General features: G+C 43.6%; 1 protein-coding gene across 8 annotated transcripts in view; it reads right to left on the bottom strand.

The window, feature by feature from the left end:
- Positions 1-16,706, bottom strand: part of MED15 (mediator complex subunit 15) — a 55,894-nt gene that overhangs the window by 18,166 nt on the left and 21,022 nt on the right. For 6 of the 8 annotated variants that reach the window (XM_016120139.2, XM_016120137.2, XM_036221542.1 and 3 more), the window contains exons 3-6: positions 10,173-10,224; positions 8,375-8,404; positions 6,590-6,802; positions 450-682 (exon numbers count right to left, since the gene is read on the bottom strand). In XM_016120139.2, the coding sequence (XP_015975625.2) occupies positions 450-682; positions 6,590-6,802; positions 8,375-8,404; positions 10,173-10,224 (528 nt within the window). Of the gene's footprint in view, positions 1-449; positions 683-6,589; positions 6,803-8,374; positions 8,405-10,172; positions 10,225-10,455; positions 11,201-11,222; positions 15,149-16,706 lie in introns of those variants that run through there. The other 2 variants (XM_016120141.2, XM_016120140.2) reach the window with 2 other exon arrangements.

Genomic DNA, 16,706 nt, shown 5'->3' with positions numbered 1-16,706 from the left:
AGTGCTGTGTCCAGAAATCAAACATTCAGGGACAAAATAGGAGGCATGCATGTCCTCCAAAGAAACACGCCCACAGGATGGCTCAAGCATTCCTGCATCTTGGCATGTTCTTCTCGCTTCCTGCTTCAGCTAACCCTTCCATGAACTGTTTGTACCCAGAAGCCTCCACTGAGCCAACCCCCAGCACACAGGAGGCCTGCAGCCAGACACCCGAGCCTGGAGGAAAGGTCTTCCTCATGTGATTATAGCACCTTCCTAACAAGTTAGTGCCTATTTCTCCTCCACGTACCAGGCTCCGCGGGAAGCTCATGGAGGAGGAAGCTGAGGCATCGTATATGAGGATCTGCTGCTGGCTTTGGGCCCCTGCATGCAGCACGGTGGCTGCCATGTATCCAGGGCTCAAGGGCCAAGGAACAGAGGCTGAGTGCAGGAACAAAGGCACCTGGTACCTGCTGCTGGTTTTGATGATGAAATTTAATCAGGTGCTGCTGCTGCTGTTGCTGCTGCTGTAGCTGCTGCTGCTGTTGCTGCTGCACTACTGCCTGGAACTGCTGTTGCATGGCATTCTGTTGAGCCTGGAACTGCTGCTGCTGTTGCTGCTGCAGCGCCACCTGCTGCTGCTGGAATTGCTGCTGCTGCTGCTGCTGCTGCTGCAGTGCCACCTGCTGGAGCTGCAGCTGGGCTGGAGATGAGACCCAGGCAGGGGTTAGGCCTGGTCGCACAGCAAGGAAAGCAACAAGCCAAGGCCCGCCACTCCAGTGCTGTGCCGACAGGGAGGGTGGTAAGACTGCCTGCTACCCCGCTGGCCGGCCGATAGAACTTAACAGATGTGATGGGAGCACCATTTCTGTTAATTCCGGAACTTACTATTATGAATTACGTTGTAATAATAAAAAGAAAAAGGCTAAGTCTATTGAATGGCCAAGAGGCCCAGCCTCTGGTGACCACTAATCTACTTTCTATTTATGGATTTGCTTTTTTAGACATTTCAAATCAATGGAATATCGCAATACGTGGTCTTTCGCTTAGCATTGTATTTACAAGTTTCCCCCATAGTGTAGCATAATCAGTAATTCATTTCTTTTTATTGCCGAACAGTATTCTATTCTATGGATTTCCCACATTTTGTATATTAATTCATCAACTATGGACATTTGGGTTGTTTCCACTGTTTTACTATTATGAATAATGCCGATATAAACAATCATTTACAAGATTTTTGGTGGTATAGTTTCTTTGGGAGTAACGAAAATGTTCTAAAATTGATTATGGTAATGGCTGCACAACCCTGAATATACTAAACACCACTGAATGTTGCAAATTAACTGGATGAACTGTATGGTATGTGAATTATATCTCAATAAAGCTGTCAACTTTCTGCACTTTGCCCAGTTTCCACTGATGGTTCTTTTGTAAAATTATAATATCAAGAACGGAATATGCACTCATTTGTGTGGATGTGATTATTAAGTTCTATACAATTTTCTCACCTGGGCAGGTTCAGCCACCATTACAGTTAAGACATTGAATAGTTCTGACACCGCAGGGATCCCTAGCGGAGCCATCCCCTTTAGCAACCCTACCCCTCCACCCCTGGCAACCACCAAGGTGTCTTCCATTTCTGAAATATTGTCTTTTCCAAAATGTTATATAAGTGGGACAATTAGCTTTTTCATTGAGCATAATTCTCTGAAGATCATCTGGTCTGTAATATATATCAACAGCTCTCTCCCTTTTATTGCCAAGTAGTATTCCATGGTACAGCTATCTCACAATTTAATCATTTATAGGGCACAAAGGACACCTGCGGTGATGGCAGCTTTGGGCTATCACATAAAGCTGCCACAAACATTTGTGTACACAAGGTTTTGTGTGAACAAAAGCTTCCATTTCTCTATGATAGATGCTTAACAGTGAGATTCCCGAGTTGTATTTTTAGTTTTTAAAGAAACTGAACCGTTTTACATTCCTACCAGCAATGTATGAGCGATTACATTTCTCCACTCTTGTCAGCGTTTGGAGTTGTCACTATTTATTTCAGCCATTCTGACAGGTGGAAGAACTTTTAAATTTATCTTTTTGTTACAGACTTCTGTTTAATACAAAATATTATGCATATGCCAGTAATACTTTGGAATTGTTGAGGTTTGCTTGGTTATTTTTATAAGTGTATTTGTTCTATCCATATGCTTAGATGAAATTGTTCATTATGTTGTTCAAATTTTCTAAATTTATCATTTTGTCTGCCTAATTATCAATAACCAAGAAAGTAACTGCTCAATACATCTTTCATTTTTAAGTCTTTTTCCAGCTTATATTTTAGGTATGTTTAACAATTATATAGTTGAATTGTTTTCTTTCATTTTTATCCAACATCATATTTCCTGTTTAGTTAATTCATAATAAGTAGGATTACTTATATTTTTCAGCTTAATTGTATTTGTCTTTCCTTTCCTAATCTTTTCCTTTTTTTTCTTTCTGCTTTTTAGTTTTACTGAGGTATGACTAACACATATTTTCTTTTACGAATTGTATTTTTGTTGGGTGGTTGGGTTAAATATTGTATTGTTTGAATTTTGTTTGTTGTTCTTTCCTTATTCCATTTTTTTCTTATTGGTTTGAAATTTACAATCGACATCTATTGTTTTAGCAATAATTTTCCAATTTTATCATGCATATTTAAGTAAATAAACTATAACTCTAGTTTAACCCCTTCCCAAATGCAAGGACCTGATATTTTAAAGTACGTTTTCTGTGCACATGGTAGACCTGATATCCTTGATTATATTCCCCTCTCTGACTTCCACTTAGTTTGATCCCTGTTTATTTTCTTATGGCTACACAGCAGACTTACATTAAGAGGCAGGATAGAATAACAGCTAGGGGTGCAGCCTCTGACCTAGACCACCCTCGTTCAAATCCCAGCTCTGTCACTGCTCTGTGTCTCAGTTTCCTCAGCTGTAGAAAAACGACAACAATCGCGCCTACCCCATACAATGAACTAAGATATAATCTATTATAGGTAAAACACTCAAAATAGTGCTTGGAATGTGGCAAGTTGGCTCTGAGCAACATTTTACATAGGTAATTTTTGTTTACACCAAGGATTCTGAACCTTGTCCCTACTGAATTTTGGGCTAGACAATCCTATGTTGTGGCATGCTGTCCTATGCATGCAAGACATTCAGCAGCATCTCTGGCCTTTACCCACTGGATGCCAGTAACACCCCCACAGTTGTGACATTCAAAAGGGCTTCAGATACTGCATAATGTCCCCATGTGCAAAACTGCTCAGAATCATTGTTTAGATTAACATGTTTACTACTTTGGATGAAAAAAATTTCTTTTCCCATCTTACACCTGGTATCTTGGGAAGGACAGTCTGAGAGGTAAGAGGAAACGGTTAGCAATAAGAGTTAAGTCCTTAAAACCTCTTTTAGTGAAGGTCTCTTAGGCTTTATTTATCTAAAAACATCTTTGCTTCCTCCTAGTCCTTGAAGAGTTTTGCTGGCACACAACTGTGGTTGGCAGCTCTATTCTCAGTGCTCTAATCACCTACTATCTTCTTGACTCCATCACCGAATCTGCTGAGTCTACTTATTTAACCTGTGTAGGTGCGCTGAGCTTTTCTCAGCCATCATTTCCTCACATACTGCTGTGCTTCCATTCTCTCTGCTTGTTCCTTTTATTAGACGTTAGTCAGACCTTCTGATTCTATCCTCTATATTTCTTACTCTCTCGTTTTCCATGTTATCTTCTCTGGGCTAAATTCTAGGTAATCTATTCAAATGTAGCTTCTAGTTCCCAAATTCTTTCTTTAGCTCTAGTTAATCTGCTATTTATTAAGCCATGTCCTTCTTTTCAATAATTTTATTTCTTGTTTCTATAAGTTCCACTTGGTCACTCCTAATGGTATCATGGTGCTTGTTTATTTGGAATTCTATCCTTTATTTCTTTAAGTACACCAAGCCCATACCTAACAATTGCTATGTGCACAGTCCCTGGGCATTTCCACATCTGTTTACTATTTCTATTCCTCCTTGTGGTGTCTTTGCTTCCCTTCATGCCTGCTATCTCGGACTGTGTGCTCACTGCGGGACCTTAACCTGCAGTTCCCATAGTCTGAAACTTGGAAGCATTCTCTGCCAAACTGTCCTTGCTAGAGATGCCAGAAGCCCCAGCACAAGTCCTGCTGGATGGAGGGATCCCAGGCTTGCTTTCTCCCATCTTGCAATAGGCCAAGGTACAACAGGGCAAAGAGCTTCCCGTACCTTTTGCCAGCCCAGTAACCCAAAATGCAGCCTACCCAAATGAAGTTATTCAGAAGGAGGGTTCCTCAGCACCCAGTCTGTCAAAGAGCCAGAAATAGTACTTATTTTTAAAGTCAGTTTTACATGTATACGATATAAAATTCAATGAGGAACGAAAGCATACAGAGTGAAAAGTTCAGTCTCACTCTAACCCTGTACCCCAGGTCACAGCCTCATTCACAGTTAGCGTTTGTGTTTCCTATGAATAACCCGGGTCACCTGGCGACTATCACAGCATGCCATGGACTGCCCTTTGAGAGTCCCGGCAAAATCTCTGATCCTGGCCTCTGGGGGCACTGGATTAAGGCCTGATGTGGCCTTAATCACAGAGTGGCATTTGGAGAAAGTGTCCTAAAAAGGGATAGCAAATGCTCATCAGGCCACAACACCTATTTCAGGTAGACGAGGCAGGTAAGAGGTCAAATCAAAGTCAGGAAGGGAGGGTCTCTGACAGAGGCTGCAGCAGGACATGAAAGTAGAGAACCTACTTCAACCTTTCCCTAGTGCTGTACAGGTCACAGGTCCCTCAGAAGCTGAAAACAGGATGTGGGTCAAGGTCAGACTGGGGAGGGTATGTGCAGGATACCAAAGCTTTGCCACTGAACTTCTGTTAGGAGTGAGACTGCAAGACAAATCATGGGAACATACTAAACTCTTAAATTTTAAAACTTTGTTTTATTATACAATATGTTTGTGACAAAAGAAATTCAACCAGAACACCAGAGTATAATGTAAAGAGGAGCCAGGGCCAGCGCTTCTCCTGTGTGTTTTTCCATAAGCTTCCCTGTTGTGTCAGGTGTGCGGATAAGACAAAAGGGGACAAAGGAGCTCAAGAAGAAGAACCGAGCAAAGAGCTAAGAGTCAGATGGAAAGGTATTGGTAAGGAGAAGAGAATAAAGATTTGATGGCTGGGGACAGAAGGTTCCAGTGCAGGAATGGGTGGGATTGAGGACACATGTGGTCTCTGAGACAAGCAAGGGGATGCTTGTAAAGTAAACTCAACAAAGAACAGAGTGCTCAGGTCAGTGACACTGCCCTCCTCGTAGGGTTACTGCAAGGGCTATGTGACAAAAATACACTGAAACACCATAACCTACACACAAGTGTTCACGGCAACTTTATCTATAATAGCTCCAAACTGGAAACAACCCAAATGTCCCTTCGAGGGTAAATGAATATGTAAATTTTGTACCCTTAGTCCATGGACTACTACTAAGCAATGAACGGGAACAAATTAGTGGTTCAACTTAAAAGATCTCAAGGCCATTATGCTAAATGAAAAAAACTCAATCTCAAAAAGTCAGATACTGTATGATTCCACTGAGAGAACATTCACAAAGTGACACAATTATAGCAACAGCATCAGTGATCGCCAGGGCTTAGGGTTGGCGGAGCGTGTGTGATTAAGAGGCATACAACAGCTTATTGGTGGTGATGGAACAGTTCTACATGCTGACTGTGATGGTGGTTACTCAACTCCACGTGATAAAATCTCACAGAACTACACACATGTAAGTGCACGTACAAGAATGTATGTAAAAACTGGTGGCAGTATAGTCTAAGTTGACAGTATTGTCCCAATGTTCATTTCTCAGTTGTCATGATGTAGTAAAATATTATCATTGGGGAAGCTGGGCAAAGGGCACACGGGAACTCTGCTATTCTGCAACTTCCTATGACGCAAAGTATTTAAAAAAAAAATGTATAAAGGGAAAAAGTACCGATGCACTCTGCGGTACTGAAGTACATTACAAGTACTGAATAAATGTGAAAAACAAAGGTTCATCAAAACGGGTCTTGGAAAAAGGGAGGCCTGTGCTGCTACCCAGCTCCTGGCAGCTGCGGTTAGGCGGAGAACACAGGGCTGTGTCCTGCAGAGAAGCGCAGCGAAGGCAGGGGCAGCACTAGAAGGGACAGCTCCTGAGATCGGGGCATTCTGGCATTGACAGTACTTCTCTGTGGCCCCAAGAACACCCTGAGATGTAACTGTCTTTTTCGGCTACAAAACACAAGCCCTTGGATGTGGCCCCATGCCACCTCAACTTCCTTAAGAGTCCTCCACTCCCACCCAGGGGTAAAAGGAGGGGCTCAGTGTCACTTAACCCTTCTGGTAGCCCAAAGAAGGTTTGGAGTCTCTACTCCCCACACCAACTGAGATTAAAAAAACAGAACTCCTTGGAGCTTCTCCAGGCTTTTCTTGACACCATCTTAAGCAAAGGAATAAAATCCGGGTTGCCATCAGAGAGCATGGCAGGTTCTCTGAGAAGCCTGGTACTCACTCTGTGGAGCTGCCGTAGACACAACAGCCATGCCGTGGGGCGCCATCCCTGAGGTGCCGGGAGGTGGCTGCCCAGAGAGAGACATCGGCTGCCCCATGGCGCCAAGGCCTCCCATCCCTCCCAGGGGCTGTCCTGGGCCCCGAGAAGGCATGCCGATTCCAGCTGCTCCTGCGGCAGGTCCTCCAGTCAGGCTCTGTAGTGCGTTCATAGGGTCTGTAGGAACACAGAGCACAGTGTCTCAAGGAAGCGCCCACTGAATCGGGCGAGGCTCCAAAGGCTATGAGGCCTCATGGAGCACCTGCCCCATGCTGTTTCTAGGCTCAATCCCCTCAAAGCCACAAATGGTGAGAGAACAGAGTCCTGGAAGCCTCCCAAACCCAAGCTCAACTGCCCATCACACCCCAGGGGAAAAGATGTCAGGCATATTTGTTACTGCTTCTGGACCATGAGCCTTACTGGGCAGGGAACATGTGCCATAGTCGTGGTCTAGCCTGTGCCAGGGTCCTAATGTTGAGGGACTAACCTGCCCTTCAGGGCAGGCAGTGGACCCTACCCCTCCTGGCTGTACAACCATTCCTGCTGTGTGAGCACACAAAGCCTTTCTTCAAGTAATAAGAACACGGGGGCCAGAGAACCCAGGGGGACAGGCAGATGTTCTGCAGGGAGGTTACATGTCCCCCTACACACCAGAAGCCCATCTCTGCAAATCTGTGCACGACCTCCACAGAGGAGCAGTTCTTAAGATAGACTCCTACACCCAAGGCCACCACACCAGCAAAAGCTAAGGCATGAAAGAGGGGTCCACACAGTGCCAAGGGGCACTATGACACCACCAAATCCACTGCGAACTCAGTTTAGTGAGCAATTCTGTGACTCAAGACAAGGAACCTGGGTTCTTGTCATACACTCTTGTGAGTGTAGGCTCACAGCAAAAGACTACCTACAGACAGATATGGCCTGGCCTGGGCACCTTGCCACAGAACTGGGCGCCAAAGGACCCCATGCTTCAATGCCAAGAGCCCAGAATTCTCCCAGCCATGTACTCTGATCCCACCTGGCCCCAGCTGGCTAAGAATCGCTGCATATGCAGAGACACCCTGAGGGGAGACAGGATCCACACAGGCAGATACAGCTAGCTTGGCCAAGGCAATCATGGGCATCTGGCATATATAGCTCTGCTGCCTATGTTAAGACAAACAGCATAGCAGGCTGACTCCCTTCCCAACAGGTCAGGGTTTAGTTGGCCATCTTGGACCTAAACTCCTTCACTGGCAGCTCAGTCAGTGAATCTAGGGATGAATCATCAGACAGCGTTCCTCTTAAGTGATAAAGCCTTGAAATTAAAAAATAAATAATAGTTTTTAACTTACAAAGAAACTAGAAACTTAAGAAAGTGAATTCACAGCTATTCCCTAAGAACTACTACTACTACATGTTATTATACTGAATATGCCATAATAGTTGTCTCCCAGAGAGCTCAAAATTTTAGAAAAGGTCTCAATAATTATGTGAGTTTTTATAATCTTTTTGTTGGTCAAAAACAGTATTGCAGTGAAACACGATGGGGCAGTATCATATGACGGCACAGGCTGCCAGGAAGAGGAAGGACGGGGAGGGAGGGGTGCAGCTCCACAGTTCTCAGGGTCAGCCATTGCTTTTCTCTCTGTGAACTTTCTCCTCTAGTAACAGCTTAACCCTAGGCACACGTAGGAGCCACAATCTCATTCCTGCTGTCCCAGATCCAAGGTTGGGATCAATTTTAATTCAAAAAGGAAAAATTCTCACCACTGACAGAAGCTTGAGATTTCTTGTTATCTACAAAAAAAAAAAGGTAAATAGTTTTACATAACCACATATTTCCATAGTAAGTCAGTTTTATAGGAATTTGCCCAGAGATCATTTGCTAAAACTGAGTTGTCCCTGCCTAGAAACTAGATAAAACACCTCAGAGCTTCAGAGACTGAGTAAATGTATGAAAGAGGGAGACAGAGATGGAGACGGAGAGAGAGAGAGAGAGAGAGAGGGGGGGGGGGGAGGGGGGGAATATTTATTTGGTCCATCCCATTCCTGACAGTGCTGACGCACAAGGGGGCCTGCGGAAGGAGGGTGTCAAAACATCTCAAGGTCAACCTAGGGCCCCTAAGAACTGCCCCCAGGTAGAGCTCACTTACTCTGGGCCTATTCTAGCTCTCCTTCTTTCCCAGGTCCAGAATCTCACCATGGGCCCTGAGCAGCAAACAAGAAAGCCACAGGGATCCATGATGGACCCAGAATGGTGCTTAGAATTCCACGACACCTCCATTTTCAGCCTGCTCTGGTGAGGGAGCATCTCCATTTTCTAGATGAGGCTGGCCAAGGCTGGCTCGAAGCCAGATCCAGCTAGCACCAGGTAGCGAATAACACTTCTACACTCCCCTGAAGAGCTGGTGAGATGGCTGTGGATATGGTAGCCCACAGCACTGTGTGTGCCAACATGCCAGGGACACCTCCGAACAGACCAGCCCAGCCTTGATGAGCAGAGCCCCTTGCCAGGACAAACCAGGGCAGTTCATCCAGGCTGCTCATTCCCCAGGCTCCTAGTCCCATTTCCTCTTGTTCTATACTCCATAGGATCTTCCCAAACACGGGGGGGGGGGGGGGGGGGGAGAGGGGTGTGGAGAGGGGAAATCCAGTAAAAGTCACCTTGCTGGACATTCTGGTAAAAAGCTAGTGTGGAAAGAAGCAAAATCTACTGGCCACACAGGGGCTCTGGGGTTCTTCTTTAGCCTGGAATTACGGACACTGAAGACGTAGCTGCCTCTACGGTCACAGGGGAACAGCAACTGGATTTGCTCCAAGGACAGGCTGTGTGAGAAGAAGGCCATCTCCCAATGCCGCACAACTATAGGCAGGCAGGAGGCGCTACTGGCTGAAAACACAAAGTGCCCTGCCAGCCAGTTTCTTCTAGAGACTGCAGCCATCCAGGAACGCTCAGTGTCTACGTGCTCATACATAACACATTAAAGACCCACCAGGACCCTAACCCTCTGAAGAGCCAAAGCTGCTGCTTGGCCTGGCTGATAGGACCAGAGCAGGACCCTGGGTATCAGAGGAGCCAGAATGTGGCAGGGGTTGGGGGACCCTTCTCATGGCAGGGAGCTAGAGGCAGGACTTAGGAAGTTGGCCTTAGAAGCTTCCAGTCTGACAGAAACACATTTAGGTCAGGCCTCCCTGGGTCAATAAAACCAACTATTAGAGAAGGAAGTTTCTGTTCCAGGGTAAACTGCTTATTTAAGAACTGCCTAGAGATAAATGTAATGGTTCTTTTTTAAAAAAGGAGGTTAAATGGACAAGCAGAAACAGTAGTCCAGTTGAAACCACTTTGAGGCTAACATTTCCATTATGGTAAAATCAGTATTTTTAAGGCTGAGGCTCTGGGAGGATGGGAGAGATGGAAGCAAATGCAAAGTAATAAAGAACATCCCAGAAAGCAGGAGCTTTTACACAGACATTCTAACTGAAGCACTGTGCCCAAGAAAGTCTCCACTACTACACGACAGGGGCAGTTTCTCACAACCATCCAGAAATATAAAATTTTACTTACGAATGTCTCGAAAATGGATAATGAGCCTGGCCACGAGAGAAAGGTATTCGTCCTAAAAGTAAACACAGGAAGTAGTTTAATGCCAGATGAAGTAAAGCCGTGTAATTTCCCTTTGCCACTCCCTTAAACTCCTGTGTCACTGTGCTGAGGCCCACTTGCCCTGATGGCAATGCTCTGCCTGGTTCGGTCTCCTTCAGAATCCAGATCTCAAAGAAAAGCTGTCCGTGCTGAGCTACAGCAGGCCAACAAATGGCACAGAGAAACAGAAAAACAAGAAGGGTACCCAGAGACTTCAAACTGCTGCTCCTTCCGCCCTGCTGTAAACATTAAACCAGGAGGCCCAAAAGCCAGCTCAGGCACCATTCTTTTCAGAGGGGACAGTAGGTCTAGAGGGAATGAGGAAATGTCCTAAGGTTCCAAGGCATATCAGAAGTAGTCATGGGCTGGCTGCTTTTGTCTTTGCACTATCTGTATTCAAGTACTTCTGCTTTTACTAGCCAGCCTGTTGCTTTTTCACTGCTGACGTCACATTTGCATGCAAATCTAGAAGTGGGTCCCTGGCTCTGCTTTTGGAGATCTGCGTTAATCTGAACTGACTACATAGGCAAGGAAGAGGACACGAGGCCACTCAAGGGTGGCAGGTGAAGGCCACTGCCTAGGGCAGTCTTTGTCCCAGCTGCCTAGCTGCTGTGTTTCTGGAACTGCCCAGCAGGGCCTGCCTTCCACCAATTGTCCTCTTTGCAACCAAGGACACACTCACTCCCGGGTGTTCCGGGGAAATCATTACTGTGAGTTTGTCCTGTTGTCAACAAAGTTAAAATCTGTCTGAGTTAAAATCTAATTTCACAGAAGCTATACAATCCTTCTCCTCCTCAAAATGCCCATCCTCCCAGCAAGGCAGCCTTGAAAAGGCAAAGCCTTCACTCTCTGCCCTCCTCACATGACCCTCCTCCTAAAAGTCACTGACGGTGAGAGTCCACTTAACAGCAGACTGATGAGACCCAGGACGCAGCTTCAGCACCTGTGATGGTACCGTCCCAAGATACATGCCTGTGAGCCTGGGGACAGTCAGTGAACCTCTGTCGTAGGAATACCTCGGGGAAAGGGAAATAAAATGAGCGGTCTCAGATGAACGTAAAACTATATGCACACTTTCTAAATCTTTATTATCCCTCGTCTATTCCAAACTTCACCTCACCACTTTTTTTTTTTTTTTTTCCAGCCAGGGGAATCAACAGAAGAAACTAGGAGGGTAAAAGGCCCAGGGGGAATGGTAAGGCTGGGATGATAAGCACGTCAAAGGAAGTGGGTACAGAAAAGGACAGTGAGGTTTTGCTGGGCACTCAGGAGGTGCTGTCAACATCCTCGACTTCTGACTAACCCCAATTGCTGGTAGAAAAGAGAATGTACTGGGAATGAAGGGGCCCCGGAATAGGGCTCCTGCATGTGGACCACCTGCCACGGCTGTTCTATGAAGGACGACAGTATGGGAAGCAAGGAAGTTGGTGGTAGTGAGCTCAGGAAATGAGGTGGCCAAGTATGAGCAGACAAGACTGGGAGCTTGCCAGGTCAACGTCTGGTGTCTGGCTAAGGCCTTGGGCCATCTTTTAGGTGGGCGACACCTTAAAAGAATTTGTTGTTTTCTCTACTTTCATAAAAGGTAAAACGAGAAGCAGCAACCAAATACTTTCACTCAGACACAAGATATAATAAATGGGGCTCAGGACCATGTCCCCAAAACCCTTCACAGGCTGCACTCTAGGCTGGGTATTACCCGGCCACAGATAATAGCAGCTAACACTGGCACTGATATGTGCCAGGTGCAGCCCTAAACACTTTGCATGTATTAATGCTTTTAGTTCTTCCAACCACCCTACTAGCAGGTACTACTAACACGCCTGGTTTGCAGATAAGACAGAAATGTGGGGGAAAAAACTTTACATAAATACTTGCTTGACCTATACAAGTCTTGCACAAGGGCCCAGCAATAGGGTGAAAAAGTCTCCCCACACTGATGTGGAGTGAGCAGCAGCAGGGACACATATACGCTCCATATAAATTACCACACGCCACACACTACACCTCTGGATTAAGACACAGGGAATCTGAATACACAAATTTACTTATAACTGCAAAAAGAAACGCCAGAAGGATAAACCAAAATTGAAGATCAAAGTTACCCTCAGAGGTACCAGGAACTGGCTGGAAATGAGATTTCCCACCTTGTTATAAGGTTTTCAAACTGGAAGTATATAAATCTTTTACTGAATCGAAATAAAACCAAATAGAAAGAAATAAGTATAATTCCTAAAACTTCAAAATAAACCAAAACATGAGCTAGATATCAAGTTGGCGTCAGAATCACATAGGGAAAAGAAGTCCTTTTAGTGATCATTTTAAAAAACAAAAAAGCAAACAAAACAAAACATTCCACATCCTTAGTGGAAGGGATACATTTTAAGGACAAACAGAGATGTAAAGAAGTCTTAAACTTAAAAAAGAAAGAAAAAAGAAATCATAAACTTCATCCCACATTTTGTTGTTATTATTTGTAACTAATTCGGTGGTAACATTAGTCTGTTTATTCTGAAAGTATCAAAGTATTGTAAGTAAATATGCTAATGATATGAGAAGCCAAGATATTCATAGTAAGAGAAAAGGTACATGTTTAAAATGAAAGTAAAACTCCATAGGTTAAATCTGAATTGAAACATCAGTGTAAAATTATGGGGTTTTTGAGGTGGCTGTTTTTCAAAAACGTTACTTCCTAGCTCTGCTCACAAAAAAAAAAAAAAAAACCACTTAGATGCCATGAGCAGTCAGTGACCAGAATGCAAGCTCTAAATATCATTTCACTCTCAAAAAGGAATCACAGGTCCTTAGAAGAAGGGCCAATTCCAGGCCAAGATGACAGGCAAGCAATGAAAGACGAAAGAACTGGTGCTAAGGGGCACCAAGAGGGACAGGACAGTGCTTTGGAGTTACCACTGGATGAGGATGGGATCGTCTAAGCAACAAAATGAACAACTACAATGGAATGAAACCCACTAGATCCAGTGCCTCAAGCTCATAATGTTACTGACAGGTAACCCATCCTTATCCTCATCCCTAAGCCCCACTGGTCACCCTGGGGGTACCAAAGATACCAAAGGGGGTATCTTTCTTTGCCCTGGAAAGAAACGATGGATAGGAAAGCATTCCTGGTGATACTGAACGGGCTGTGTTTCAAGGAACCAAGTAGCCCTGGTGATAAAAGAAAGAAAATGCTTCTTTGCATAAAAATTCTATTAATAAATGTAGAAGAAAAGCTGTAATTAAGGACAATTACCACTTTACAATGCCCAGTTAAATGATGGAACCATTGGGTGATAAATGAAAACGGAACTCTATATGAAAAGTCAAGCCCTCACTCTCTGAACTCCTGACCAACTGTGGCCCATAGGAAAACTGAAACACTCAGAAATACAAATATAAAGCATCATCTTAGACACAGTCTTGCTAACAAGATCACCACACCTTTAGCTCTTTCAATCTAACACCCATTTCACTAGGGGCAGGAAGAACCAAGTGAGGCAATGCTGTTGGTAGAAAACTGATGTTAAAGATTCTGCCACTTAGGACTCAGAAAGAAGTGAGGAACCTGGTAGAGAAAGCTCCTATCACCTTAGAGAATACATGTATCATTAAAAACAGAACGCTGGCAGAAAGATCAGCGTTAAAGGTGTTTCTGGTGAGGGCTCAGAGGAAATGAGGAACATGTTCCTGCAAACTAGAACAAAGAGAATCCTTGTCATATAGTGACAGAAAGTTTTGCTGAATTGTATCCTAGTTTTGGGGAAAGCAGAAGTTATAAGCAACAAACTTGGATATTTGGCTAAGTAGACTTCCAAGCAAAGCGTTAAAGCCTGGCCTGGTTTCTTCTGGCTTATAGTAAAATGCAAAAAGAAAGAGATAATTGAGGGAAGAACCATTAAGCAAAAAGGAACTTAGACTTGTTTTGGGAAATTCTCAGGTTACTCAAATTGGGGGGAAAAAAAAGTTAATATCAGGAGATTCACTGTTAGGGTGTGGACAGGCAAATTTTCCTAGTGCCAAAGAGATTAGGCATGTAATTTATGAATCCCCTCAATCATCTCACAGAAACCAGGAATAGAAATTAAATTATCTAGGAAAGATCTAAGAAGACATCTCTTGTCTAAAGACATGAATTCTGTCACATACACAGGAAACCCACAAGATTTTTGAGTGTTATATTTCAGGAACACTACCAATTTGGACTGAAAGGGGCAGAAACTGGATGAAATCAAAGAGTGTCAGATTCCTAAAATTCTACTAGTGGGAAACGGGCTGATAAAACTACACAGCTGCAAACATGTGCTACTCTTCAAAAAAAGAAAAGACGACAAGGACAGAACCTTGGATCAAGAGGCGAAAGCCGTGGCTAGTCTGTGGTAATTTGTTAAAGCAGCAATAGGAAACTAATACAATACTAAACTTGTCTCTAGAGATTTATCCGTTCTAGATATTTTATACAAAGGTGATCGATCATACATTATGTGGTCCAAGCGGAGTTACAAGCTGAATGCAGCTGCATGAGAAGTCACAGACCAGCAGAATGCTAAACAGGCAATTCTGATTGCCCCAAGTCCTGACCCACGGAATCAGGAGAAATAACTCATTGCTTTAGGCCACTAAGTTTTGGGGCAGTTCTTTATGAAACAACAGATAACAATATTGAACCAATAAGTTCTGCATTTCAAAAGCTGCAATAAGTTCAATAAGGCCTCATCAAATCTCTTTTAAATATAAGGAAATGCAAACTAACAGAAACAATAAAAACATCTCATCCCCTCAAATGTGCAAATCATAAGAGATGTATCCAAAATAAAAAACGCTAGCAATCTAAAGAAAAAGACCAAGAACCCAATTCAAAAATGGGCAAAGGATATGAATAAACATTTCTCCAAAGAAAATATACAAATGGCCAATAGCACATAAAAAAGATGCTCAGTATCATTAGTCATTCAGGGAAATGCAAATCAAAACCACAATGAGCTACTACTTTATACTTATGATAGTTATAATAAAAAAGACAATAACGAGTGTGTATGAGGAGTGAATAAAGTAGTACAGCATACTAGTTGGTGGGAATATAAAATGATGCAGCTGCTTTGGGAAACAATCTGGCAGTTTCTCAAAAGATTAAACAGAGTTACCATATGACCCAGCAATTCCACTCCTAGGTGTATACCCAGGAAAAACAAAATCGTGTGAAAAAAAAATGTCTACAGAAAAGTCTGTATACAAATGTTTATAGCAGCAGTATTCACAATATCCAAAGAGCAGAAATGATTCAAATATCTATCAACTGATGAATGGATAAATAAAATGTGGCATATCCATATAAGGAATATTATTCAGCAAAAAAAAGGAATGAAGTACATGCTACAACATGGTTCATGGATGAACCTTGAAAATAGTTTGCTAAATGAAAGAAACCAATTGCAAAAATATATATTGTATGATTGCATTTTCATGAGTTCAGAAAAGGCGAATCTGTAGCAACAGGAAGCAGATAAGTGGTTGCCTAAGGCTGAGTTGAGGGAAAATGGAGCCTGACAGCAAATGGATACGAAGTTTCTTTTAGACAATGTTATAAAATTTAGATTGTGGTGATGGTTAGACAACACTGAATATCTTAAAGACTGCTGAATCGCACACATTAAATGGGTAAATTGTATAGTATATGAAGTAGATCTCAATAAAGTTGCTATAAAAGGAAATACTTATATACATCCAGGGCACGGAGCTCACAAATATACACCATGTACTCTGACCTCTAAGATCAGACTGTATAGATGGTTTCTGTTTTGGAATCTTGCTTTCGTCAGCCAGTGGTCTCTCTCTTTCCATTTCATAAAATGCTCACCTTATTTAAATGTTTAGACCATATTCAAATTTCCCCAATTGACCTCTACATGTCTTGACAGTTGGTTTATCCAAGCCAATATGCAATCAAGGGCCATAAATAACAACTGCTTTTAATTTGTGACTCACAAACATGTCCTAGAACTCCAACACTGCACTTGGGCACAAGATGCCCAGAGCGCACCCAATGCAGAGGAGGGTCAGAGGTCAGGATCTGCATTGGGGAGAGGGCAGGTGTGGTATAGAACAAAAGCCCCGGGCATCAGCCTCACTTTGCAGAAGCTAGGTAACCTTAGACAAGCAGCTTGGCTTCTTTGTGCCTGTTCTGTTTCGTTTCTACTAAAACAACTCCACCCCAGGAGGAGCACATGCATGGAAGGAGGTAGTCCCAGGAAGCCCGGATTGCCTGGCCCAGAACAAGAGCTCACACAGTGGAAAACCTCCCTAACTCCTCCACCTGTGATATTCCTACCTGGTTCCTAGATCAAGGCCTCAATCTCCACCAGCATCACCTTCATCACTTAACTAAAGGGGACGGGAACTCTTCTGGGCGCACATGTCAGGGTCCTGTGGGGCTAAGGTGAGGACCCCCTTGGAGGGCTAAGG

Source organism: Rousettus aegyptiacus, unplaced genomic scaffold (assembly GCF_014176215.1).
Source record: "Rousettus aegyptiacus isolate mRouAeg1 unplaced genomic scaffold, mRouAeg1.p scaffold_m13_p_5, whole genome shotgun sequence".
Lineage (NCBI taxonomy): Eukaryota > Metazoa > Chordata > Mammalia > Chiroptera > Pteropodidae > Rousettus > Rousettus aegyptiacus.
The sequence above is the reverse complement of the archived record's forward strand: the minus strand, read 5'-3'. Positions and strand labels throughout refer to the sequence as shown.